Source organism: Alosa sapidissima, chromosome 23 (genome assembly GCF_018492685.1).
Source record: "Alosa sapidissima isolate fAloSap1 chromosome 23, fAloSap1.pri, whole genome shotgun sequence".
Classification (NCBI taxonomy): Eukaryota; Metazoa; Chordata; class Actinopteri; order Clupeiformes; family Clupeidae; genus Alosa; species Alosa sapidissima.
The window spans coordinates 10,518,929-10,544,887 of NC_055979.1; the positions used below are offsets into that span (position 1 = coordinate 10,518,929).

The 25,959-nt window shown below is 46.1% G+C and overlaps 1 protein-coding gene across 3 annotated transcripts in view; it reads right to left on the reverse strand.

The window, feature by feature from the left end:
* The window catches only part of pcnt (pericentrin), a 53,786-nt gene extending 27,827 nt beyond the window's left edge, over nt 1-25,959 (reverse strand). For 2 of the 3 annotated variants that reach the window (XM_042081404.1, XM_042081403.1), the window contains exons 1-23: nt 25,743-25,959; nt 22,287-22,466; nt 21,511-21,696; nt 19,700-19,849; nt 19,125-19,268; nt 16,605-18,857; nt 15,781-15,876; nt 15,428-15,571; nt 14,703-14,958; nt 13,952-14,031; nt 13,640-13,853; nt 13,300-13,400; nt 13,000-13,111; nt 12,304-12,550; nt 11,329-11,407; nt 10,692-10,908; nt 8,122-8,363; nt 7,091-7,470; nt 6,398-6,815; nt 4,690-4,887; nt 1,963-2,160; nt 1,457-1,609; nt 552-752 (exon numbers count right to left, since the gene is read on the reverse strand). In XM_042081404.1, the coding sequence (XP_041937338.1) occupies nt 552-752; nt 1,457-1,609; nt 1,963-2,160; nt 4,690-4,887; nt 6,398-6,815; nt 7,091-7,470; nt 8,122-8,363; nt 10,692-10,908; nt 11,329-11,407; nt 12,304-12,550; nt 13,000-13,111; nt 13,300-13,400; nt 13,640-13,853; nt 13,952-14,031; nt 14,703-14,958; nt 15,428-15,571; nt 15,781-15,876; nt 16,605-18,857; nt 19,125-19,268; nt 19,700-19,849; nt 21,511-21,696; nt 22,287-22,466; nt 25,743-25,790 (6,297 nt within the window). In that variant the 5' untranslated portion in view covers nt 25,791-25,959. The remainder of the gene's footprint in view (nt 1-551; nt 753-1,456; nt 1,610-1,962; nt 2,161-4,689; nt 4,888-6,397; nt 6,816-7,090; nt 7,471-8,121; nt 8,364-10,691; nt 10,909-11,328; nt 11,408-12,303; nt 12,551-12,999; nt 13,112-13,299; nt 13,401-13,639; nt 13,854-13,951; nt 14,032-14,702; nt 14,959-15,427; nt 15,572-15,780; nt 15,877-16,604; nt 18,858-19,124; nt 19,269-19,699; nt 19,850-21,510; nt 21,697-22,286; nt 22,467-25,742) is intronic. The other variant, XM_042081405.1, reaches the window with a different exon arrangement.

A 25,959-nucleotide genomic window follows, 5' to 3' on the forward strand; every position in this document is an offset into this window, starting at 1 on the left:
TGCTATAATGACCGCTGCAAAATATAATGACCGTGTAGCAATGGGTTGAGCTGTGAATGACTTTTCATATAATTCTGTGAGTAGCCTAGTTTGTTTGGGATCATTGAAAGTGAAAGGAAGCAAGTAATAAGTTTCTATGCAACATCTGAATCTTTCAAGTTCTATCTGTGTCGCGATCTATTCGTTTTCTCAGCAGACGCATGCAAGGGTAAAACAACTAAGATTCGTGAAGTTTCATTTTCTCGTTTTGGCAAGTAGCCGTATAGCCTAATAAAATGTACTGTCCACTGGTCATTATCGGAAAATAAATCCTGGCCATTGGGTGAACAGATCACTGATGCGAAGCAGAGTTGATATGGCAAGCCAATTTAACACGACAGACTGAAGTAGCCTATTCTCACAGTTGATAAGCAGCCGTTTTCCACACGCCAAAGTGGCGCAGTACATAATTCAGCCGCCAATACAAAAATATCTAGATAACTCGCCATTGGCGCTTGACGGGTGCTAATTTTGAGCCGTGTGTGTGTGTGTGTGTGTGTGTGTGGTGTTACCTGAGCCACCACAGTGTCCAGCTGCTGCAGCTGTACGCTGAGCTGGTCCATCTTGTCCTTGTAGCTCTTCTCCAGCTCCTGTTGCTCCTGCCTCAGCCTCCCCTCCTGATCCACCAGCGCCTCCTCCCGCTCCCGGGTCAGCTCCTCCACAGCCTCCTGCTTCTCCTCCTCCGCGGTCTTCCTCTCCCGCTCACTCTCCTCCTGTCAGGTCCAAGCACACGGCACCATGGGAAATGTAGTCCACAGCAATCAAATCCATCACCTCTGCTCCCATCAACTCAAACATGACTCCAAATACACACAAATGACTGCCTGCATCAAACAAATGACTAAAGTGCCAGTCCCTTTTTCACCATCTCCCCCCTCTCTTCATTGCTCTTGTTCACGTGGCTCAACACGTTGTCCCATATGTAGGATTATTGGGGGAGTGCGTGTGGGGGGTTTGGGCCCGAGATAAAGCTCCCTCATGGGAAATAGCCAAACAGCGGCTAACTCTGCAAAAGTGCATTAATTCATTTACATTAGTTCCGAGGAGCTTAGCCGCTGCTCTGGTCACGACATGACAGGACAGGCACTGGACTCAAAGCCAATGTGCTCCGATGAGACAAAAAGAAGGAAAGGGAGGGAAATAAACACAGAGTGGGGCATAATCTTAAGAGCCATGGGCAGCAGGAGAGGGGGAGAGAAAGGGAGAGAGAGGGAGAGAGAGGATTAGAGTGGGTCAACCCACTGATGTATTAGAGAGCGGTGGGCTGCCTCTGCTCCAGATGTTGGGAGCCAAAACCTATTAACCTCCACAGTAATCTGTGGTCTTATTTCCCATTGGACTGTTCAGGAAATGGGTGGAGGCTAAAACACAATTTAAGCCAATAGGAGGCTTTATACACACCCATGCCGTTTCCTACCTTTAGCTGGCTGATCCGCTGCTGGAGAAGCTCCTCTGATTGGCACTTGAGAAGCTCTGCCTCTTCCAGGAAGTGCTGGCGCTGGCGCGATGTCTCCTCTTCAAGCTCCCGCCGCAAGGCCTCCAGTTCACGGGCAGATGCACCGTTCAGCTCCTAACACACACACACACACACACACACACACCTCTCTTTAGACCACCCCAACTGTGTCAATAATGCTCAATGATACTTCAGAGCGTTGAAGTACAACGCTGCAGGGCGGCTTCACAATGGATTAAAAAATAAATCCCCAATCCAACTAAATGGCATCAGTGGTTATACAAAAGCAATGGCACAAATTCATTCAGTAAACACACACACACACCCTTGGAACTGTTTCCAAACATCATTTAACAAGCGAGTGCGTCTGTGTGGTTTGTTAAAGCTTTAAAAAGGTCACATAATTTGGAGCATACTGTGTGTGTGCCAACTGTAGTGAGTGCACGGGCACGGGCACACACACACACCTGCAGCTGCTGCTGGTGCTGGGTGCGGAGCATGTCAACCTGCTGCTGCAGCTGCTGCCTCTCTGCGCTGCTCATGTCTCGGACCTCCAGCAGGGCGGCGCTATGCTGCTGCTCCATGTCCAGGACCTGCTGCTGCAGAGCCTCCAGGACGGAGCAGTGCTCCGCCTGGGCCTGGGACAGGGCTGCCGACAGCTCTGCCTACGGGCACACAAACACACACAAATATATAGAAATGAAGGCACAGTAATGCGCACCCACAGTCACGTATGTACACTAGGGATGTCACAATTTGAAGATTTAGTCACATTTCGATTCAATTTTCGATCTTTTTTCAATTAGATTACTATTAATGAATTTCTTAAGTTCGACTTATTTTTTAAACGATTAATCTAGCAATTTTTTCGATGCATCGATTAATATAACGATTCATTTTTTCAGTCCGATTCGATTTCGATCATCTTCCCATTAATTCACTAATAGCAACTTATACATGTTTATTTACATATCTGAATGAAAAAACATGAATTCTTTAACATTGCAATATATGTTTTTGCTCTTAAGATTACAAAATAAAAGACTATACAAGTGCAAAGTAATGCATTCTTAGTCAGAGGTAGCATTCAATAAAGTTCAGTAGTGTAGGCCTATGTCTAATTGAGTGCCTGTCATTTTAAGGCGTTTGTGTGGGAATCCTTGCAATTAACATTAACACAGTTAAAAGGCTGTTAATGTGTGGATGCAATTCATAATGTAGTTAGTTCAAATAACGGTTCGTACTTATCCTTTGGACAAGCACTTTTGAGTCTTGATAAACACTTTTCCATTTACATCGGGATTTTGCAAACATTCAGAGTCAATAAAATGAGCCCTGCATGAATAACGAATACAAGCAGCTGCAAGTAAGCATGCTAAACGTGACATACAAACAGTATTCTAACGTTAGCTCAGAGATACTGCTTGATTGCATACTGTAACTTAACTTAGTACATTGAGGAGACTAAACTATGTTGCAGAGTTTACTTTAACGCAGCAGTTTTGAACAAGCGCAGCATGGTCACAATGCTAAGCGGATTTAATAGCAATTTAGCCCACTGTGTTCTATGCAGTGCTTCTATGTGGCAACAACAATCGTGAATATTTTGTTAAATGCACATGCAGAGGAGGAGCGTATGAGGAGGAGCAGCAGGCTCGTAATGAGAGAGAGCGGGCGGGGCGAGGAAAGGCTGTGTGAGTAAAAAGTGCAGCTCGATGAAATTATTTTATCTTGCCTTTAATTTAAATAGTAGGCCTACAACATAGAAAATCAATGTGTGGTGGACGGTTTTGATTTCGTGGTGCCTAGCCACAGATTAGTCAACGTATGGAAAACACTGAAGGTGTAAAATTAAAAATATTTAGCAGCACACGTTATGCTTGACGAATCGACGCTCATATTTTGCGTCGACGTCAGCGATTACGTCAACGTGTTGTCCCAGCCCTAGTACACACACACATTGAAAACTCATTGAAACCACTCCACTGCACACATACAATGAACACAAAATGGACCAACTTTGGACATGCTCAAACTGAACAAATCAAGAAGAGGACACACACACACACACACACACACACACACACACACACACACACACCTTACCAGGTGGAGCACATAAGGCCTGCTGTAGATTCAGCTCAGCTGTGAGTGGCAAACATGCAGGCTAACATGAAATAGACCAATACACATGACATAGCACTGAGGAAGTAACACTTCTGCTTCACCAGCCAATCACCATCCCTTCTCATGCATGCACACACAAGAGTTTTTCAAAAATCCAACTTCCCTTGTGGTAGCAAAGTTCATTAGTGTGCTTACCCTGAGAAACACACACACATACACACACACACACCTCAACCTGTCAAAATAAGTTACCACACCCACTCCTTCAACGGTCACAGATAAGACTCCACATACTTAAAAAAAGATCAACACACACACACACACACACACACACACACACACACACACACACATTTCTATTGCCATTTTCAGACCGTTTCACTCACCCCAGATCTACAAATGCAACTACTCTATATGTGGAATGAAAGTCTGTTTCCTCTTCAGCAAATTCACACATCACTGACTAACCGCACTGTCTCTCTCTCCCTCTCTCACACACATTCAAAAACAAAAGACACAATTATCAGGGGGAGTGACTCTTTCCAAGCAGGTGTCCATAGAGGGCAGTGTGTTGGGGTATGGCTGTGTGTGTGTGTGTGTGTTCCATGTTGCGTAGCATCAACCATTTTCCCCATCAGTCCTCATTAACCACACACAAACGGACACACACACACTCCCACACACGCACACTCCCACACACGCACACTCCCACACACGCACACTCCCACACAAGCACACTCCCACACAAGCACACTCCCACACAAGCACAGCTGTGTCCATTATAGAAGTCAGCCTTTTATTCTGGTAGAAATTGTTCAGAGGATAATGGGGGGCCATTTAAGACTGAGGACAAAATGCTCGGAGAGGCTGAAATCCAGCCAGCAATGACAAAAACACAACTGAGCTTTATCACATTACACAACTGAAGAGAACAATCTGATTTATATAGTGTGCCTTAAATGCTAAAGAAGAATGGATAGAAGAAGTCTTTTCATGCCAGGTCATTATATCTTGTTAAAACACACACACACACACACACACACACACACACACACACACACACACACCTGATGGGCTTGGTTGAGCTCGGTGGCCATGGCGTTGAACTTGTCGAGGTGAGCCTTGGCCAGCTCTTTCCTCAGCTCCTCGGTAATTGACAGCTGCTCGGCCCCCAGTCGCTTCAGCTCCGCCTTGTGCTGCGCCTCCAGCTCCGCCCTGAACTCTGCCAGCGCTGCCTCGCCCTCCTCACGCACCGTCTGGATCTCCTGCACGTACCGGTGGGCCATTCGAGGGAGAAAAAAAAAAAAATCATGTTTATTTCAAGCAAGATCAATCTATCTATTAATGACAGAAACGTCTCTGTGTTTGTGAATTCGCACATCTGTCGTTCGTCCGATTACATGCACATAGGTAGACCTGCAATATTGAATATTATCATATCATATTATAATAAACGCGCTGTAAGCAGAATTTAAGTATGGCTGCATTTGACACTTTTACATATTAAAATGACAATCCTAACAGTAGGCCTACCAACTGTTTTGAGTTAAGGCCATGTTTAGCCTAATTGAATAACTTGATGGAGAAGATATTTTCAGACCTGCCATCCTTGAAGAAATGTCTTGAGTTAGTACCTATTTTCAATCCATTATTATTTGATATAATTTTTGTGAAGAAATACATCTATCCCTCATGTTATGTTTGTCTTTCTGCTCCTCTCGTGTCTACTGAGGCTGCAATGATCACATATTCCAACTAAAGGGGCCGGTCTCAGCAATAGGTGCATTATGTCAGTCTGATCTATATGCTACACAGAAAACAAACAAATTAAACACCCATCACTGAGCAAGTCAAAATATTTTGTTAGGTCCACCTTCAGATTTGTTGCAAATAACTACATTTGGCTTTGGAAGGGTCTGCGCTCCCTGAGAATGTTATGTCTAACCATCATCGACACATGGAAAATATAATGCTAAATTAAATAACTTGTGAATAAGCAATAACTTTCCAAGACAACATATTATTAAGCCGAGCTAAATTCACAATCGCACTCGTTTCGTTTCCCCCCCCCTCCCCTATTTTTAAAAGCAGGCCTACCTGTGGTCATGTACTTGGGCTACGAGCTTTGCATTAGTATTCACAATTTCCTCTTTTCATGTTTCTTTTTTAGTATTTTTGGGGGTTTGCCTTTATTCAAGTGGGAGAGATGGAGTGGGATTAGTTAATGACTGTGGGTCAGATTCGAACATGGGTCCCTGTGGGCACTTGGACCTGAATGTGGTACTACGGAACCACAACCCCTTTTCAGCTGCTTTTGACACGGTTAATCACCGCATCCTTCTCTCTATACTCTCAAACATGGGTATTTCTGGCTCTGCTCTCTCCTGGTTTGAATCCTACCTCATAGGACGCTCATTTAACGCATCATGGCTCGGACAGCTGTCCGCACCTCACTATCTCACCACAGGGGTCCCCCAGGGCTCAGTGCTGGGCCCTCTTCTCTTTGCTATTTACACCACCTCTCTGGGACAGATTATCCGTTCGCATGGCTTCTCATACCACTGCTATGCAGACGACACACAGCTCCATCTGTCCTTTCCTCCTGATGACCCCTTGGTCTCGGCACAGATCTTTGATTGCCTCTCAGACATATCTACATGGATGAAGGCACACCACCTCTAGCTAAACCTCTCTAAAGCTGAACTGCTGGTCCTCCCAGCTAAACCTACTATGCGTCAGACAAATGTAATGTAACGTAACATGGCAGAGCCCTACCTGCAGGTACGTGTTCTCAAGCGTATCCATGTTGGCCAGCATCTTGGCCTCCAGTTCCTCGTTGGCGCGCCGGTGTCGCCTCTCCAGTTCCACCTCCTTGGCCTCCAGCTGTGCCTCGTTAGCCTCCTGGAGGACCGCCTCTAGCTTCTCAAACTCCGCCCTGTGCCTGGCCGCAAGCTCTGCCTCCAGAGCCTGCAAGGCCGCTTCGTGATTGGTGGATATGGACTCGAGCTCCGACTGGTGCTTGTCTGTCAGGTTCTGGCGCTCCTGCTGAACTTGCTCAATCTGAGCTGTGAGTTTGTCCAGTTCAGCTTTCTGGGCCTCCAACTCGGCCTGGTGCTTCTGTTGAAGCTCCCCCAGAGCGGAGTCCCTCTCCTGGGCAAGATTCTCCTCCAGCTCCCTCTTCTCCTCCTGGAACCTGTTGAGGTGAAGATTGGATTTGATAGTGCATTAGCATGATGTTTAAAAAGGAAAATAATTATATTTTGAAAAGACATGAAAATATATGATAGAAAAGGTCTGGACTTAATAGTGTACAAATCACAATCTTTATTTGTGATTATTTTTCTGAACTACATCACACACCCACAGGAGCATATTCATAACCAAGGTTCAGCCACAGACTTCAGCTGACTGAAATCACTGGCATCAGTAAATTCTCATGACCCTGCCTGCTGCCCCCTGGGTGCTGACCTGTCGTGAACGTCCGTCAGGCGAGCTTGGCTCTGTTCCAGCAGCAGGGTGTTGAGCTCCTTGACCTCGGCGGCCATGGTGGCGCGGGCGGTGCGGAGCTCGCCCTCGTGCTGCGCCTGCAGCCTCTGGCGGAGGGCGAGCAGCTGCGGGGTGTCACCGGCCTCCAGGCTGGCATGCAGTGCCCGCAGACGCTGCCGCTCCCCGTCCAGCTCGGCTTCGAGGATGCTGCGCTGCTCGTCCAGTCGGGCTTGCCACTGGACCTGGAGCTCCTCGCGCAGGACTCTCTGTTGCTCCTGGGCCTGCTGGGAGAGGCGTTCGCGCTCCTCGCTACGCGCCTCCTCGAGACGGTCATGTAGCTCCTCCGCAAAGCCTTCCTTCAGCTGAGGAGGGAGAGGTGGTAGAGGAGGAAGGCCGTGGAAGTGGGAGAAGATGACAGTTGGAGTGGAAGAGGAACAGGAGGAGGAGGAGTGGGAGAAGAGAGGGGGGGGGGCAGTGAGAGTGAGGGGAAAGGGAACATTGGGGAAGGACAGAGAGGGCATTCAGATGCAAAGTCATGACTCATCATGAGGTTCAGAGATGCTCCTAGCAACAGTACCTCAACACAGTTTGCAATTCAGCGTATAACATTCTTCAGCCTTAGGTGGCAGCAGCACCAGTCTAAACTACGTTTGTTTATGCAAATTCAAGATATTGATATAAATAGTGAACCATTGTGCTCTGGGTCACATGTGACCATACAAAGCATCTAGTCAAAACAGTAGAGCTCTTCAGCTACAGGCACCGTCAACTCATGACAATGGGAATTAGAGTAACACCGTTTCTGTGCTAACAGGAAGAACAGAACAGCAGAAACAACAGAAAATCTTGAATAGAATACAATATTTCATTGCCACATCCACACAAATCTCTGCAAGACATAAACATAAACATAAACATACACAGGAGAGGGAGGGAAAGAAAGAAAGAAAGAAAGAAAGAAAGAAAGAAAGAGAGGGAGAGGGGGATTACGCATGATGAGAATGCCAACTTACTTTGTGCTCCGCCTGGCGCAGCTCGTCCTGGTGCTGCGTAGCGACGCGCTCCAGCTCGCGCACGTGCTCCTGGGTCAGCTGGGCGATGCGGGCCTCCAGCTCCAGCAGCCTCTGGGCCTCGGCCTGCAGCTGGGCCAGCCGCGCCTGGTGCTCCTGCTCCTGGGCCCCGCCGCGCTCCGCCAGCTCCCCCTCCACCTGACGCGCCACGTCCTGAGCGGCCTGCAGACGCAGGCGAGTGATCTCTGAGGGAGGGAAAGAGAGAGAGCAAAAGGTTAGGGTGAGTGATGGTGCAATAGTCAACATTTATAAAGATAAACAAATGTGGCAAGTAGGGTTGGATATCGTTTGGGTTTTATCCGATACCGGTGCTAAATCGATACTTTTAAAACGGTGCCGGTGCCTGAACCGGTACTTTGTTTTTAAAATGTTTTAAATTAAAATAGTCTAAAACATGAATTGCTTTTTTTTTATTGATAAGACAAATTTGATAAAACATGAAATTAAACTGTTATATTCAATTTACTATCAATATCTCATTGCTCCTACAAATAATACATTTAAATGTTAAAACAGCTTGCCATGCATGCACACACAATGGTAAGCTCTGCTTTCAAGTTTACCCAGTGTAGGCGGTTTGCCATAAGGTATTGTAACGTCGGCGCAAAAGACAGTGTTAGCGTTCTCCCGCGCAGGGCATCCTGGGATACGAGAGCGAACATTTGGGGGGTTTATGTCTGTATTTCTCCTTAGTTTTGAGTGTAATGTTAGCGTCTTTATTGTAACATGTTTCCCTTTTAGTTCTCCCTCGTGTGTGATCCTTTTTGTGTGGGGGGCTGCGTCCTCCCCTGTGTGTGTAGTGTGTGTGTCTACTTCACCTGCCCTGTTTGCATTGCGTTCTGTGTCTGTATCCCTGCTCTCGTTCCCAGCTAATAAACCTTTTGATTAGACAACTGTGTGTGTCGCTATGAAATCGTTACAGTATGTTAAAACCGCTTGCCATATAACTGCCAGGTCATGGACAACGGCATTTGCAAGCAAGCTGATCTGAGAAGAACTCTACTTTCCAGTTAATTCCGTGTGTTCCCAAATGCTTTAAGAAATGTCATGTCTTAACCCGTAACACGCAGTAGTTTTGAACATGTTAGGCTACATTTTAACAGCAACTATGGCTATGCGCTAACACCAGTCAGCTGAGTTTAATTAGCGATAATGTACGGAGATGGTTTCATAGCCTTTTTGACAGCTCAGTGACATCAGGTATGTAACTAACATAGCCAGCTAACTTTTAACATGATCTTCATATTCATTGTGATGCTATATGGGCCTCGTGCACATGAACGATTAATATCATGCCATAAAGTTTTCACCTTACAACTTTGCTGATAACATTTCAAATAAATGTCAGTTAGCGCATTAGCAAGAATATTGTGTAACATATAGGCTAGCCTACTGTTGATGTTGTTTCATAGCCTTTTGTTTGTGTGTAGTTAGGCCCACTGCTAGATTTTGACAGGAGCTCGCGATATTGCTTTAAAGTAAGCTACTTTGGGCTCACGCAAGCTGTCAAACACTGTCCACTGGCCTATGTGGTGCACCCCTCTGGTTTATACATCCAGTGTTTATCATATGTTAGCTAACTGTATCTGGATGTGTTGCTATCAGAGCAAGAGGTTAGAGATGGTGCATGACATGCAGTGATGCCTCGTATAAAAATAAAAAAATTAAAAAACGCTATTTAAGCACCGAAATGAGGCACCGAAATCCACGTTGTTATTCGATGCAGTTACTACCGTTTGTGTTGGCACCGGTGCCATATTAGAACCGTGTTTCGGTGCCCAACCCTAGTGGCAAGATATTCTATCTGTTTTCTATTCCAAATGAAGATGAGCGCTGACATTTCACTTATGCTTACATTCTTGGATCAGTAAACACACTTACAAACTTTTTAACCCATGAGAAGCCTCTTGCCAAAAGAATGCTGTAATTCTGGGGTAAAACCAGCAAGTTCCCACTTTCTAAAACACTCCACTCACTGCATCTTACGCACAAATTCACTTGCATTTATATTCAGTAACTGAAAAATCACTGGAATTCTCTGTTAACTGAATATTAACAAAGATCTGTTTCGAGGTCACCGAGTACTGTCGTTACGGAAAGAAAAAGTCCAAGATTAATGCCCCAGTGTAGCACTGTAGCTGCCTAGAAGCAGCAAGTCCAGCTAGGTAGAACCAATGGGGTTTTTTTTAAAAAAAAATTTATTTTTTATTTTTTTTTTTATCTTGTGACCTCAAGAAATGGAGATAGATGTGAGAAAAAAGAAAAAAGAAAAAAAAAAAAAAAAAAAAATACCCAGAATTCTCCTTTAACGTTTCACTTTGAATATTCCTAATAATTTAAAAAGAGACACCAGTTTAGTACTGGCAGTTAAACACCAAATTCACCATCTTAACAACAAAGCTCTAGGAGAACATTATATGGTAGGAGAGGATAAACTCTGTAGAACGGTGTAGTGTATAGAGTCTATAGATATAGAGTATGGTTCGTCCCCTCTCCCGCTCTCTCACACCCACCTTTGACGTGGCTTTCGGACAGGCGTGCTCGTAGCTGCTCCAGCTCCAGTGCGTGCTTGTTCTTGAGCTCCTGGATCTCGCTGAAGTAGCGGTCGGTGATGTCCGTGCGCACCTGCAGCAGCTCCTCGCGGTGGGCCAGAGCCATGCTGGAGCGCAGCAACTCTAGCTCCCGCTCGTACTTCTCCTCCAGCTGCACACGCATGGACAACAGCTCCTCCTGAGACACCACACACACACACACACACACACGCACAACACAAACACACGAGAGCATTTTTCAAAAAAGGGTGGCATGGCCGCATTCCTGCTTCAAAGCTGAACAGCATTGGCTGGGCTGTTTGCTCACAAACATTACTGGTTTTACCGGTACTTTACACACACACACACTTTTTTTGAGAGGTTCTGTGGTCCTGCATGTGCTACAATCATGCTTTGGATAAGGTAAGTAAATAAGTAAAATGTATTTATAAAGCACATTTATACACAGCTTACATTGACCAAAATGCTGTACAGAATGCAAACAAAACAGAAAATGAAAACACCACATATCCACACATTTAACAAGGAACAGCAGGACACAGGACACAGGATGCAAGCATAGCAAGATGGACGAAGGATCAAGTTGTTTGTTTGTTACCTGGTTTTTCTCCAGCTGCTGGGTGATCTCTGCCATCCTCTCATCCCGCTCTTCATCTGCTCTCCCTTCGGAGAGGAAACTGGGGGACAACATCAAGACCAGTTACCAACATCTTCCAAAAGCAGGATGCACAAGCAAGCCCAGCAGCAGTCCTATGAACGCAAGTGCAGGATGGCTTGGAGGTCCACCATTAGCCAACACTGAGGTAAAGTTATTAATGCCTCATCCGCATTTAAATGAATTTGCCACAATAATTCACACATATCTTACACAAACCTAAAACTTAAGGTTTAGAAGATAATTGCAGTTTATGCCATTGAATTTCAGTGCATTAGTTTGTCTGTCTTGCCTTAGGTTTGGTATTGGGCAACTATGGTCATATTCATTTTCAGTAGTAGACTTTATTGTACAGATTCTGCACTTTATTCATTTACATTTTTGGTCTCACCAAAACCAAACTGGCTAAAGCACACGCTATCCAAATTGCTGATATAGCAGTGTTCACGTTCCACGTTCAGAATTAAGGGAGGCGCACAATATTGTCCGGGTGTATGGTGAGCTAAGTGCCCTCCACTGGCTAGCGCTCACATCATCGCAGATTAACAATAAACAAGCAATACTACTCAGATGTTATTAGAACATGTCCAGTTTTTTTCCATCAATATTTTTTTTTTCATGGTGTGCGCTATTAAGAGCTTCCATTTACTGCACCACAGGCTACTATGATGCAGTATGTCTATCAACGAGATCACAAAAACTACTGGTACAATTCCCAGGGGAGAAACCCCCAGACCCTTGTGTTATACCAAATATGTCCAAACAGCTTCAGCTTGACTGTGCCTTAGTTCAAAATAAATAAATAAAAGCCTCAGGTTTAAGTAATTAGTCAAAGAACCATTGCGTTGAGCGTAAGTAGAGGTTTATAAAGATATTCCAGTTTCAAATGTCAATTTATTTCAATGTATTCCAGCTTACGTGGAGTCTCCGGTCTTGAAGACGGATTCCTCCAGGGCCCCCTCGATGAGGCGCAGCTGCAGGAGGGCGATCTCCTCACGGTGGCTCTCCTCGCTGGACCGCAGGCGCTGCTCAAAGTAGGTGCGCAGGTTCTCCAGCTCCGACTCATTCTGCTCCTGCAGATCGCGCCGCTGCTGCGTGAACTCGGACTTCAGACGCTCAATATCGTCCACCCGCGAGGACCGTGCCATCAGCTGTTCCTTCAGCTCTGGGAATGGAGAGAGGGAGGGAGGAAGAGAGAGAGGAGAGGAAAGACATTAAATAAATAAAAGGAGAATGAGAAAAAAGTTCAGTTCATGTAATTGAATATTACAGAAGTCCTGAGATGAGATGGGATAAAAACAGTTACGGTTTCCATAGAAAAGAAATAAAAATAAATAATAATAAAAAGACACTTATCGTCATATCCTACAACACTAATAATATGGATCATTACAAATACAGATGCAATAGTATGAAGTATTATTCAAAGGCTTAAATAAACAGCAACTGGCTTAGACTGGCTCAGTTCCACGCGGGGATGAACATTTTCTTTTTTCCCCCATAAGCATCTTTACAACAATCCCCCCCAAGTTTTCTCTGAATGCCTTTGCAGCCAGAGTGACCCATGCTGGTGGCCAGCGCCGTTGAGCAGTGCTGCTCCAGACTGCTCCTCACCTCCCAGCTCCAGGCGGCTGGACCTCATGGCCTCCAGCTGAGACCACAGCTGTGCCACCTCCTGCTGAGAGCTGACCTTAAGATCAGCCTGCTCCATCTGCAGCTTCTCCACCTGAATCTCACACACACACACACACACAGGTGTGAGAACACTTTCATTCAGCCTTTGAAGTAGATACTTTCATCTACAGGTGCTGCCGTACAGTTAAGGCGGAATATCAGTTGTATTACTCTTTCCAATTAACAGCAAATATTTGACATCATGGGATATTAAGATAAACATGGAATAAACTTGCTCACCTCCTGTAGTAGCTGCTTCTCTCTCTCCTCTAACTGTTGGGAGCGAGCCTGCTCCTCCTGTAACACCACCTTATGACTGGCCACCAGCTCCTCTATAGCACCTACACACACACACAATATCTGAGAATTCACATGAGGAAGAACTTTGCAGAAAATACATTAATCTTCATATTCACTTCACTTCTCCTCTGATTCCACTACATCAACAAAGTGAGTACTAGTTAACAATGACGTGGAGCATTGAATATAAACTTCCCTGAGAAGCAAAATATAAATATAGTATTGATATATAGAATATTATAGTCTTAAGTATATGGTAATATATTGAATGACTACTCACGGGTAGCAGAGTCTCTGTCAGCACAGGCCTGACTCAGCTCCTGATTCAGTCTCTGGACCTCCTGGTCCTGGGAGGCCTGCAGACCCTCCAGACTGTCCTGGGCCTCGGCGAGAGCAGCCTGGCTCTCACTCAGGTTCCTCTGGGCCTCGTCCACGCGGGCCTGGAGGTCCGCTTGGGCCTTGTCAGACTCCTGGGTCCACTGAGCATTCAGCTCCTGATGAGAAAGAAGAGGAGGAGGAGAGACTGCTAAGTGGCTTATCTACAAAGTGACACAAGCCTCAGTCCATTACAAGACGGGACAGAAGCACACACCTGTATTTTACTGGCTAGCAGCTGTTCTGCAGAAGCTTTCTCTTCTGACAGTCGCTTCTCCCACTCAGTCTTGAGATCATCTGGAAAACAAGAGAGCCGCCAACAAAGAACATGAAAACTCTGTTATTCCCCTCACTTGTTGTAGCTGAAACAAAGCTTCTAGGAAAAGCATCCTACTAGACCAACACAAATCAAATCAAACTAGCCATGCTGTTTTTGGAGCAGATGGTTGACTGTAGCCAATTCTCCACATTCACCCCACTATCTACCACGAGATGTATGCCTTCTTCCCCAGCCCCTTACCCATCTCCGACCTCAACCTAGTGGAAGGTGCATGACGTGATCAATTCAAAGAAAAGATATCCGAACACTGCCTCTAAAGTTCCCAGTTTAATGGTACGCTCACGTTTTTCGTGAGTGAAGTGCACATTTTTAACTAGTACCCACTGTAGGTTATACCTGGCATAGACCCGAGTGGTCGAAACGTTGTGTAACCTACCATTAAACTGGGCGCTTTAGAGGAAGTGTGCGGATAGCTTTTCTTCCTTCTTACTCGCTGTTACTAGCATCCAGCACCTGTAGAATTATTATAGATGTGCGTACACATCTACACTACAGTGGTTACTTCAACTCTCAGTCCATCACGCCAAGTGAACCCTTTCACAGGCCTCCTCTCCAATCACCACGCCACACACACACACACACACACACACACACACACACACACACACACGTCCCTGCCTGGACTCACCCATGTGGTGCTGATGCTGCTGCTGGAGCCGCTCCTCCAGTTGCTGGCCCTGCTGACGGAGCCTCTCCAGCTCAAACTGCTGGCGCGTCTGCAGCATGGCGCTCTCCTGGGCCCACTTGTCGCGCAGCGCTGCCTGCAGCTCGCTCAGCGCCGCCTCGCGCTCCTTCTGCATGTTGGCCTGGGACAGCTCCAGCTGCGCCGTATGCATGTTGCTCAGGCTCAGACGCAGGGCCTCCAGCTCCAGATTCTTCTGCGTCTGGGAGAGGGAGAGGGAAGGTGAGAGAGAGAGGGAAAGAGGGAGGGAGAGAGGGGGGGAGGGAGGGAGAGAGAGAGAGAAGAGAGATTCATTATCTATGAATTATATTTTCAAATCTTACATGGCCTAGCCCCAGTCTGAATTCTGGCAGAGATGGCATACCATTACTCTGATCATATCTTGTTCAAAAGATCCAAGATAGGAAAGCCAATCCTGGAAGAGCGACCAGAGCTCTTGTTCCCTGCCTGATGTCTGTACCAGTACCTGTGCCTGTAGCATCTCTGCCTGATGTCTGTACCAGTACCTGTGCCATCTCTGCCTGATGTCTGTACCAGTACCTGTGCCATCTCTGCCTGATGTCTGAACCTGTGCCATCTCTGCCTGATGGCTGATGTCTGTACCAGTACCCGTGCCATCTCTGCCTGATGTCTGTACCTGTGCCTGTGCCATCTCTGCCTGATGTCTGTACCTGTGCCTGTGCCATCTCTGCCTGGTGCGCCTCCTCCATGCTGTCCCTCTGCTCCCCGCCAATCTCCTCCCTCAGACTCTCCAGGGTCTCCCTGTGCTCGGCCGACAGCTGCGCCAGCACTCTCTGATGTTCGCGCTCATTCACCTACGGAGGATAGAGGGTTCGGTTGGGAGTTTAAGTGAAAACATTGGCTTTTTTTTGTGAAAATAGATATTGTGAAGAGCCTTTCTAGCAAGAACACTGAATATGGCTACAGCAGATGCCGTTTCATCAAATTCATTGGATCAACATCAATTTGGCCAAAGCTGATGCCAGTTTAACAGGATGACCGTGGACTTCCCTCGTTTGCTTACCTGTTTGACCATGCTGATTTGCCTTCTCTGCTCCTCTTCCATGTTGGCCTTTTGCTCTGACAAATACAAAGCATGCTGAGAGACTAAGTCATCAATCTGAAAAAAAAAGAAAAAAAAGAAATGGGAACTGTAATTACCACTTCATCAAAAACATTTGACTAGGGCTGTGCAGTTAATTGAATTAATCAATTAATCATGATTATTACTTCCAACGATTATGAAACATACAACAGAAAATATAATGATTATTTTGCTACATTCAGCTCCTTAACAATGCTCTTCTTTTGTCTTGATTTGTCATGTGCATTATTTTTTGCATGTATTTTATTTCTGTTGGATTATATCTAAAATTCAATATAAAAATGTTTTGAAGTTTTGAAAAAGGATGATAGTTTCAAAATCACTGAGTAATCATGTTTAATAATTGTGATCTTAATATTGAACAAAATAATTGTGATAATCATTATTGCCATAATCGAGCAGCAGTTGACACTGCTTTTTTCTAAAGGGGAAATTCGGTGTAAAATGGATTTTAGTTCGAATGACTTTGAATGTTCGTTGGGGAGCAAAAAAACGCTAATGCGATGCATTCTAAACTACCCTGTTTTTAGCCAATGCTTCCAAAATGCTAACGCTGGTAGAGATGGGGCATTTGTCATGGTAAAGAAAATTGCTAATTTTAAATCATTTATGAGGCTCAAAGTAGCCGGACACTTCTTTGGTAGTATAATGAGGGTCCTAACATACAAAAAAAAAAAAAAAAGCAAATCCAAAATAAATAAATCGGATTTCCCCTTTAATTACACGTGTCCCTTGAATCTCACCTCTTTCTGGTGTTTCTCCTTCAGATGTTTCATTTCTTCTTCATGGCAGCTCTTGAGTTGCGTGCACACGCCCTCCTCCTTCTGCAGGAGAGCCTGCACCTCCTCTCTGTACCGTTTCTCCAGCTCCTCGTAAGTCTGACTCAAGGCATCCAGCTCCTTCATCAAGGCACTCTTCTCCTTCTCTTTCTCCATGCGCTCCTCCTCCGCCTTCTCCAGCTCCACGTCCTTGGCCTCCAGCTGGTTCTGGAAGTCCTCCAGCTCCGACTCCAAAACACTCTCCATGCTCTGGACCTGCTCCTCCAGTGCCTGAATGCGCCTCTCGAGACCGGCCTTCTCCAAGACTGCATGACTCTGTGCCTCCTCGACGTTGGTCAGGTTCTGTTTAAGGCAAACGAGCTTGCTCTCCAGATCAGTCCTCTCTTTCTCCAAGGCCTGAAGCTTCTCCCCTCTCTCGTCCACCTGGGCAGAGAGCTGCTGGAGCTCCTTGTGCATGGAGTCGACCTCTAGGTTCTTCTGCTCCAGGAGCAGTGAGTTGGCCAGGTTTTTCTCACGTTGGCTCTCCAGCTGGGCCAGCAGCTGGTCCCGATGAGCCTGCACGACTGAGACCTGGCGGCCAAAGACGGCCTGGAGCTCACTGCTCACCGAGTCCCCAGCCAGCTTCTTGTCCTGGACGTCCCTGACCAGCTGCTCCTGGAGCTTTAACTGGACGACCAGCTGACCCATCTCCTCCTTCAGCTCCTTGATCAAGTCGTCACCAGTGAGGCGCAGGGTGTTACCCTCCTGGTGCGCCCCGTTGGCTCTGTTCCTCCGGTGCTCCGGCTCCTGCTGAAGGTTCTGCAGGAAACTGAGCTTGTTCTTGAGGTTGTCCTGCTCGTGTTCCTTCTGGCTGAGGATTTCCTCGCAGCGGACTCGCGCCTCCCTCTCCATCTCAAGCTCCTGCTGCAGCGCCTCCAGCTCCTCGGACACTTTGCTCCAGCGGTCACGCGCCTCCTCCACCTCCTCGGCAGACCTCCGCACCTCCTCCTGGAAGATCTCCAGCTGCCGCTCGCTCTGCTCCAGCTGATCAGTGAGTTCCTGGCACTGCTGAATGAGAAGCTCCTTGCCCAGGTCCATGCCCTCGTCCATGCCCTCTGAGACGAACGACTCGCCTTGCTCCGGCGGGGGATAACCCCCTTCATCTGGTGAAGACAAGGCCCCTTCGGTGAGGTCAGCAGCGTTGTCTGTGTGGTTAAGCACACCAAACTCGCCCTCCGTGTGCACAACTTCTCTGGTCAGCTCAAACTGTGCAGACGTCTCCAGCAAGCTGTGCTGCTCCATACTCTCCTCAGCCCAGGAGCTGTTGTGCGGTCCGGCGGAAGCCAGGTACATTTCCATGAGGGGCTCCTGGTCGTCTGAAATCGAGGCGTCCAAACAGAAGTCTACTACTCTAGTCGCACCTTCACTAGCCAAGTCTTGATTCTGCTGCTCCTTGGAGGCCTTGACCTGGCTGACGCGCTCGCTAAGGTCCTCCGAGGCACCGCAGTGGGGGGAGAAGTCGAGATGGGCGTCATGGGCTTGGACGTGCTCGAGCAGCCTCTGGATGCGCTGGACCTCTTCGTCGTGCTCGCCCTGTAGCCGTTTGATCGCTGCCTCATGTGTCTCGGCCAGCTGGGTCAAGTCCATTTCCCTCTCCTCCTGCAGCGTCTGCAGGCGGAGGTCATAGTTCGAGATGTCCGCCTCGTGCTTCGACCGCAGCAGGCGGGCAGCCTCCTCCTCCTCGCGCAGCCGGTTCTGGAGCTCATCCACCAGGCCGTGCAGCCGGGCCATCTCGCGGTTCAGCTCGTCCTTCTCCGCCTTGTACTGCTGAGCCTCGTGCGCGTGGGACTCCGCTCTCTTGAGCTCGGCTTGGACCTCGGCCAGTTGGGCTTCCATGCTGCTCCGATCGCTTTCCATCCGGTCGACGAGCTGCTGCAAGTGTTCGACGCGGTCCCTTGCCTGCCGGCTAGCGTCCTTCTCCTCTGCTAGCTCTGCGCGCAGTCTTTCAATAAGAGGGTCTGTGCGGTCAGTATCGGTGCTTTTCTCTGGGCTAAGTGCAATGAGGCCCTTCGCTGACGGGGAGCAAGGGAGGTCTATGAGGCTGGGAGGTGATGAGGCTCTTTGGGAGACGGAGGTCTGGAGGTTGGGGAAGGCCGACTCCATGATGCCCAACTTCTGTTGGAGATCTGAGATCACTGAATCTTTCTGGGACAGGAGGCACTGCTGATCTTTGGTTTTCTACAAAGTAAGTTTGTTTTTTAATGCTTTTTTTATTCACAAGGAATCAATAATACACACTTTGATAGCTCATAATCACATGGCTTTGAAAAATATATCAAGATGGCAACTGTCAATCAAAAAGGCAAATATCAAGAATAAACATGCGTGTGCATGTCAGTTCCTGTAAACTGTGAAATGTTTAACACAAAAATAAGTTTGCTGTCAATTAGATCACATAATATATTATCAAATGATAATTTGTATATTTGCTTGTTCTAACTCTACCTGCGCCAACTCTTGCAGCTGCTGCAGCAGAGAGTCCACATGGGACCCCTGGTCCTGAAGGTTCTGCAGCAACGGGCCAACATGCTGCTGAGCCTGGCTGAGCTCAGCACACCCCTGGCTCTTGCTCCGCAGGTACTCTTTCGTCTGAGTGGGAGAAAGACATGCGTTCCATGATGAGGACCGCAGATTTTTCAGGGCAGGGCTCCACTTCAAGAGTGTGGGTCGTTTTTTAACATCAAGGACCACATTGTGTCCACATATGTCGTAGGAGGGGGGGGGGGGGGGATGTTGAAAATAGTAACTAAAAGGCAGCGTGAGTGTGAAACTGAAATGAACTTCTAATGCTCTACCTGACACCAGGTAATGACGTATGATTATGTAAGTTCAATATTTCAGGCCACGGAACACTGACTGTACAGCAGCTGTGCGAGTGTGTGGGTGTGTAGGTGGGAAGGGAGGGAGAGAGGGAGAGAGAGAGAGAGAGAGAGAGAGAGAGAGAGAGAGAGAGAGAGAGAGAGAGAGAGAGAGAGAGAGAGAGGGAGGGAGAGAGAGGGAGAGATGGACTGAAAAAGTACCTGCTGCAGTTGCTGCTGGAGGGCCTGTATCTGATCCGTGAGCTGCAGTGCCTCCCTCTGCACTTGGTCTCGGCTCTCTAGCGCCGCCTGCAGGTTCGCGCTGAGCTGAGAGATGATCTCATTCCTCTTCTCCACAGCACTCTGTAATTGCTATAATGCCACACACAAGAAAGGTTCACTTACAGACTGTTTCATATGCTCTCTGTTAGGATGAACTGCAGTGGAGACAACAAAAATGGTTATAGACCAGGAGGTAGGAGGGCCCAAAAATTGGGATATACACTACCAGTCAAAAGTTTGGAGACACTTAAAAATGTCCATTCCACTCCATTATAGACAGAATACCAGCTGAGATCATTTACATTGTTTTTTTTACTCAGGGCAGCAGTTTTCAAATTACATTATGTGCTTACATAATTGCAAAAGGGTTCTCCAATGTTCCTTTTAAAATTAGATTCAAATCAGATTAGTAAACAGAATGTGCCTTTGCAACATTGGATGAATGGTTGCTGATAATGGGCAATGTAGATATTGCATCAAAGATCAGCCATTTCTTTCTACAATAGTCAAGAACCCTTTTGCAATTATTTAAGCACAAAACATAATCTAATGTAATCTTAATGTAAAACTGCTGCCCTGATTAAAAAGCAAGGCAAATGATCTCAGCTGGCATTCTGTCAATAATGGAGTGGAATGGAAATCTCTAAGTGTCTCCAAACTTTTGACTGGTAGTGTACATGGTGACAAAATATAGCAATAAGTGCAAAGGTACACTGAGAATACACACCGGTATTGGCTAGTATACTACAGATGACTGGCCCAACACACAGCACAGAGATGTTCACCTCTACCTTGGCATGGATACTCAAAAAACAATTTTATTCTGACCCCACTCCGATGCTATACCAACACTGTTGTTTAATTTAATTAAACCATCAGGGACACACACACACGAAAAATCTTACTGACAACCATTACCATGAACAAGGTCTTTCAAAATTCAATACCATTTCCGTAATCTATTACAGTTGCCAGAGGCCTTTCCCGACAGTTAACAAAGCAAACTAATGACAAACAGTACAGCTGCAAGCACAACAGACAAGACAATCAATACAAATGACTCTTACAACAAATTCCACAAACAAACAAACATTCATTGATGTGCGTGTGCAACATTAGTGATTTAAAAAGTGTCATACTGGCATAGACTCACATCGAGACACCGTTTGCATTATCACTGATGTGTAAATAATGTGGCAAGCTTAGCTCTCTAGCAGGTAAAGCCAGGTACACACATTACAGTTGAAAGACAAAGGATTAAAATCTTAGGTGGTCATAAAGCGCAGAAATAAAAAAATGTGGTGTATGTGCCAAGCTATTGCATGAGCTTTTCTATTTTTTCCTTCTCCATTTGTGGTTTGTTGTGCTGTGAATCAGACTCACAGCATTCACAAGTGGCGACTATATGAGATGATGCATGAAGGGTTTCATAATGTCATATTCAAGAGAGGAAAGGAAAGGCACAGGGCAAGTGAATTACTCCAATCACAGCTAAGGATGAGTACAGTGCTGCCTGGGGGCTTCAGATGCACTCCATTACTGTACACCCAAATTAATCCATATAAACAAACACATTGCCAAGCTTAGTTTTTGGGGTATGACGATCAACATCTCCACTTGCTTGTAGGGAAATGCTACTTCTGCGCTGTGCTTATTAATTTTGAATATGCATGCCGGTATGACCTCTGGTGTAGCCAGTTCCATTGATTATAGTTTGTGTGTGTGTGTGTGTGTGGGGGGGGGGGGGCTACCTTGAGCTGCTCTTTGCCTGTGTGAGGGACAATCATTGGCCCCACGTCCTCCATTTCCTCAGGCTGGTCAGCTGCGGCCGTGTCCAAAAGGGAGCTCTGCACCTGGGTATCTGCATGATCTGTGAGCCTGCTACACTGCTGGAGCTCCTGGTCGCTGTGGTCCACACCAGAGGACATTGGAGAGTGCTGAATGGTTGTGAATAAAAAGGAAAAGAAAGGGACACACACGCACAGGAAGGAAACGTACGGAAGCATACGTTATTGCTGGTTGTGTTACCATGACAACATTCCCCCCTCCAGCATTCACATGGCAGCTGACCCATTTCTTGTCTATGGAATGAGTAAGGGGCACACACGCACGCGCACACACACACACACACACACACACACACACACACACACGCAAACAAACCAAGCACCAAACATACAATCAGGGCAGTGAGGGTGATTCACATTACAAGAACTACTGGGAGCAAAGCATCGACAGATACATTTATCTGCAATGTTTCTTTGCACTGATTTACTTTTCTTTTCACAACACCCTGAATAACATCAGACTTTGTCAAACTACCGACTACCGAGGTCGGTATCAATTGCATTCATTTCACCTATTCACCAACAGCTATTTAACAACAAAGACATGTACATGCCAAATGTACAAATACACATCTGGATTGCGTGACATTTTTATAGCAGAGGTTTTAAAAAAAAAATGCCACAAAAATACTACAAAAACCTCACTAAGAGACACAAATGATGAAAAACTGTTATCAAACCTCAGACGTGGTCCTGCAGTCCTGTCCATGGTCAGGCTCGTCCGTCGGGTTTGCTTCTAGGTGGCGCTCTTGCGCCGTGCCGTTGTCATTCTTCTGGACAGCCGAGCCCTTCCTCTTCGACGTCTTTTTCTGCGTGCTCCCACCGTCACCTTTCGCACGACGCTGTCGATAGTCAGCAAGCTGTGGAAGAGGTTGAGGGACAGGTAGAGGGACAGGTAGGTGAGAATCAGGTAACAGGAGCTGAGCAGCAGCATGCTAACAGCTATTGGCCATTGGAGACCGGAGGGAGGGGGTGAACTACAGGTGTCATCCAGGGTCAAAATTCACACAGCCACTCTGAGGTGGGGGGGAAAACAAAGTGCCCTCATCACGTTTGATCTCAGCCGGAAAGCTATCCCATTGGCATGGCAACCAAAATGGGGAAGGGATGCTGTGGTACACAGTACCCCATGAGCATCCTTCGAAAGGAAAACTGAGAAAAGGAAGAAGGAAAAAAGTGGAGAAAAAGGAGGAATTCAGTTGACTCTTCCCGTCTTGGAATCCCAGTCCTGGCTTTAAGTGTACAGGCTCTCCGGTCTCCCATGGATGGACTCACTCGAGAGAAGGAATTTCCAGAGTTCAGAGGCAAGCCGGCTGGCTGCTGTTCACCCACATCACTCTACAGACACCTCCCCTCGTGTGTGTGTGTGGCTTCTAAAGCTGCTTACGCTAGATCACTGTGCTTCAAAAGGAGCCCACTGAAGTGCCACACACACACATACATACAGTACATGCGCACACACCCACCCACGAACCTTTTATCAGCCACACTTCACACAACAGGAGCTACATCCACATCCTACATACAGAACTATTGTGAAAGACACTGCATTAACACCTCTCCCAGGGACAGAAAACTGAGATTTGCAAGATGTCAGTCAGACAAAAAGAAATGCAATTTACTTATGAGGTCATTCAGAGGTGGAGCTTGTCTTGTGAGGATATGGAGATTAAGGAGGAGCTTGTCTAACTAGTGATGTAGCAATACAAACCTCTACATCATCTCACCCTTTCCCTCTCTTACACACACACACACACACACACCTGATTAAATCCATGACGGAGCTATCCCTTTAGACCAGCTTGGCCAACGTGGTTAATAGTGACCTAGTTCTGCATGCAAATTAATCCGAAAGACAACAAATGTGGATGGCATTGGCAATTCAACGCTCTCCAGCTCAGTGTGTGTGTATGTGTGTATATGTGTGTGTGTGTGTGTGTGTGTACGCATCAGTCTACCCCTCATCTCCCCCATCTTCTCTTCACGCCGTCATGTCACATGAGATGCAAATATCAGAAGTAGCCTGAAGCCATGTCTGAACCCAAAAACAGATTGTGGCAGGAGCACTGAGTGTAAAAAAGCTGCGGCTTGTCTCCAATAATCATAACACGTATTTATAGGTGATTTCAAGTGTTCTCTTTTATAATATTGGAAAGTGTCTGTGTAAAGATATAAGATGATTGTCATAGTTACTAGTGACTAGCAACCAGTGCAACAGCAAAATAATCTGTTTATTTATAAAACATTAACCTATAGGCTTTGTTCAGTGGGATAAGGCTGAGCTTGGCTTGGCGGTTCCATAGTGATCAAACAAGTCCCTGGCAACCACTTAGTCAGTTGAACAATTTGATGATTGGACAATGAGTTTGAAATGCCATAAAATACATGCATTCCATTCAGCAGTCATAAAATTGTAAGACCTTAGTTGCAGTTCACAAAGTGAGCATGTCTTTATACAATTACATTTCCTATGGGATGAATGCCAGACAAATTCAAAGTAGCAAACATTGATTGGAAATATTTGACGCAAAAAAAATCTTGCGAGGTTTACATGAAACATATTCGGTTTCCATTTCGTGACATTAGTCTGCCATCTACAGGAGCAAACAAGAAACGATTAAACTATGGAAGCGAAACTCACTTGGTTCTCACAACATGGCCATGAGCTACGCACTATCCTTAAGCAGGGGAGTTTTGAAAATTTAAACAAAAGACCAAAACGACAGCCTTCACATGAAAATAAACAAACAAATCAGCAGTTACGTCTCAACAGCTATAAGTACAACTAGTATACATCCTAACATCAATAGGGAGAGTGCTTTCAACCAGTTAGTTACCCCGAGCTGGCTGACGGCATGCATTGACGTAAATGCTTACAATGTCCTAAATTTAACTCGGCCACCTGCGAGATGGTTTGGTCCTACCCGGAGACAGGCCTGTGTCAGATTCCCACCCTCACATATCTACTACCAACTGCTCCGCGCAAACACGCAATGTGTCTACACGCAAACACTACAATTCGCCACTGTATGATAGCCTGGTGCTGCGTCTGCATTAGCTTCAAGAGCAAATGAGTGTAAAGTGCACTGACCAGGTCACTGCACGATCTCAGACATAAGGCCATCCTGTTCACCTCAACACCTTCTGTCCACCCCTTGGCAGACATAAGTTACTTCTATTCTTGAGCAGCTTCGCAGTGTCACGATGAACTTAAGGCAAGTTAGCTATCGCTAACGTCTGGTGGGCTATATTCTAAAATAACATTATAGCCTCGTTATGGCAGCATGAAATGTTGCTAAATAGAATCAACTGAAAATCTTCTCTTTGTCCACACTGCAGAGGGGCATTGCCTACAGCAGCTGATTGCACTTGATGTAAAAGAGCTAAACAAAAGGACTGTGTGTATGCCACAGCCGTACAATGCCCAATATCAACCTCTTCGTCATGTTGTCATTCAAACACATACAATAGGGTACCAAATCAGAAAAAATAAACATATGGTTATAGTAACAAAAGCTTAGTCTACTTCTGTAAATTGATATAACGTTAGTTAAGCACCATTCAAATCAGACAACGTAGATTAGTATTGCAGCACTCTGACGTTCAAGGTAAAATAACATATGATGGCAATGTTTTATGATCAACATAACGTAATCTTCTACCTTTGATTTGGGAGACAAGCCAACTTGATAGATGGATTTGAAATGAGCTGCTATAATGTGTGTTATACCCCGAACTGTTGACTAACGTTAATCAACTCAGAAAACTTTTTCTCAACACCAGTGCATCGGGTAACGTTAACTAGGAACGGCGGCAACATTGTGCTAGGATGGCTAAGCTAGCGACAGTTGGCCATCTAGCTAGTAATAACAAACAAGTTGTAGCTATGCAGAGGATCTCTCAGCATATTATATTAATGGCAAAGCCAAGGTAGCACAAAACCATACGGCAGTCAAACAACACTGGTCAGGAAAACTAGCGTTAGTGGGTTAATACGGCGGCAAGCTTAAGTTTAGCTCGTTGGTCTACAAGCTAGAGCTAGGTTGCTAGCTTACGTTACCGCTATTGTATCCGCAGAGGGGGGGGGGGGGGGGGGGGTAGTATGACTTCACCAGCTAACATTTAAGTTTACAAACCTTTGCTCGCCCGGCTTCGACTTTTCTCCTCCGTTCATCTTTATCCATCTCCTGAATAAAATTAAACCATAAGAGAGGTTCCTTCTCGATGCAACACTCAATTTGACGGGCTCTCTTATTTCTTAGCTACCAATCTTGAAGTTGGAAAGGAATCCTCAGAATAACTGTCAGAAAGAAATTCAACATGGCCGCGAACTTGGTTAAACTCCCCCCTTAT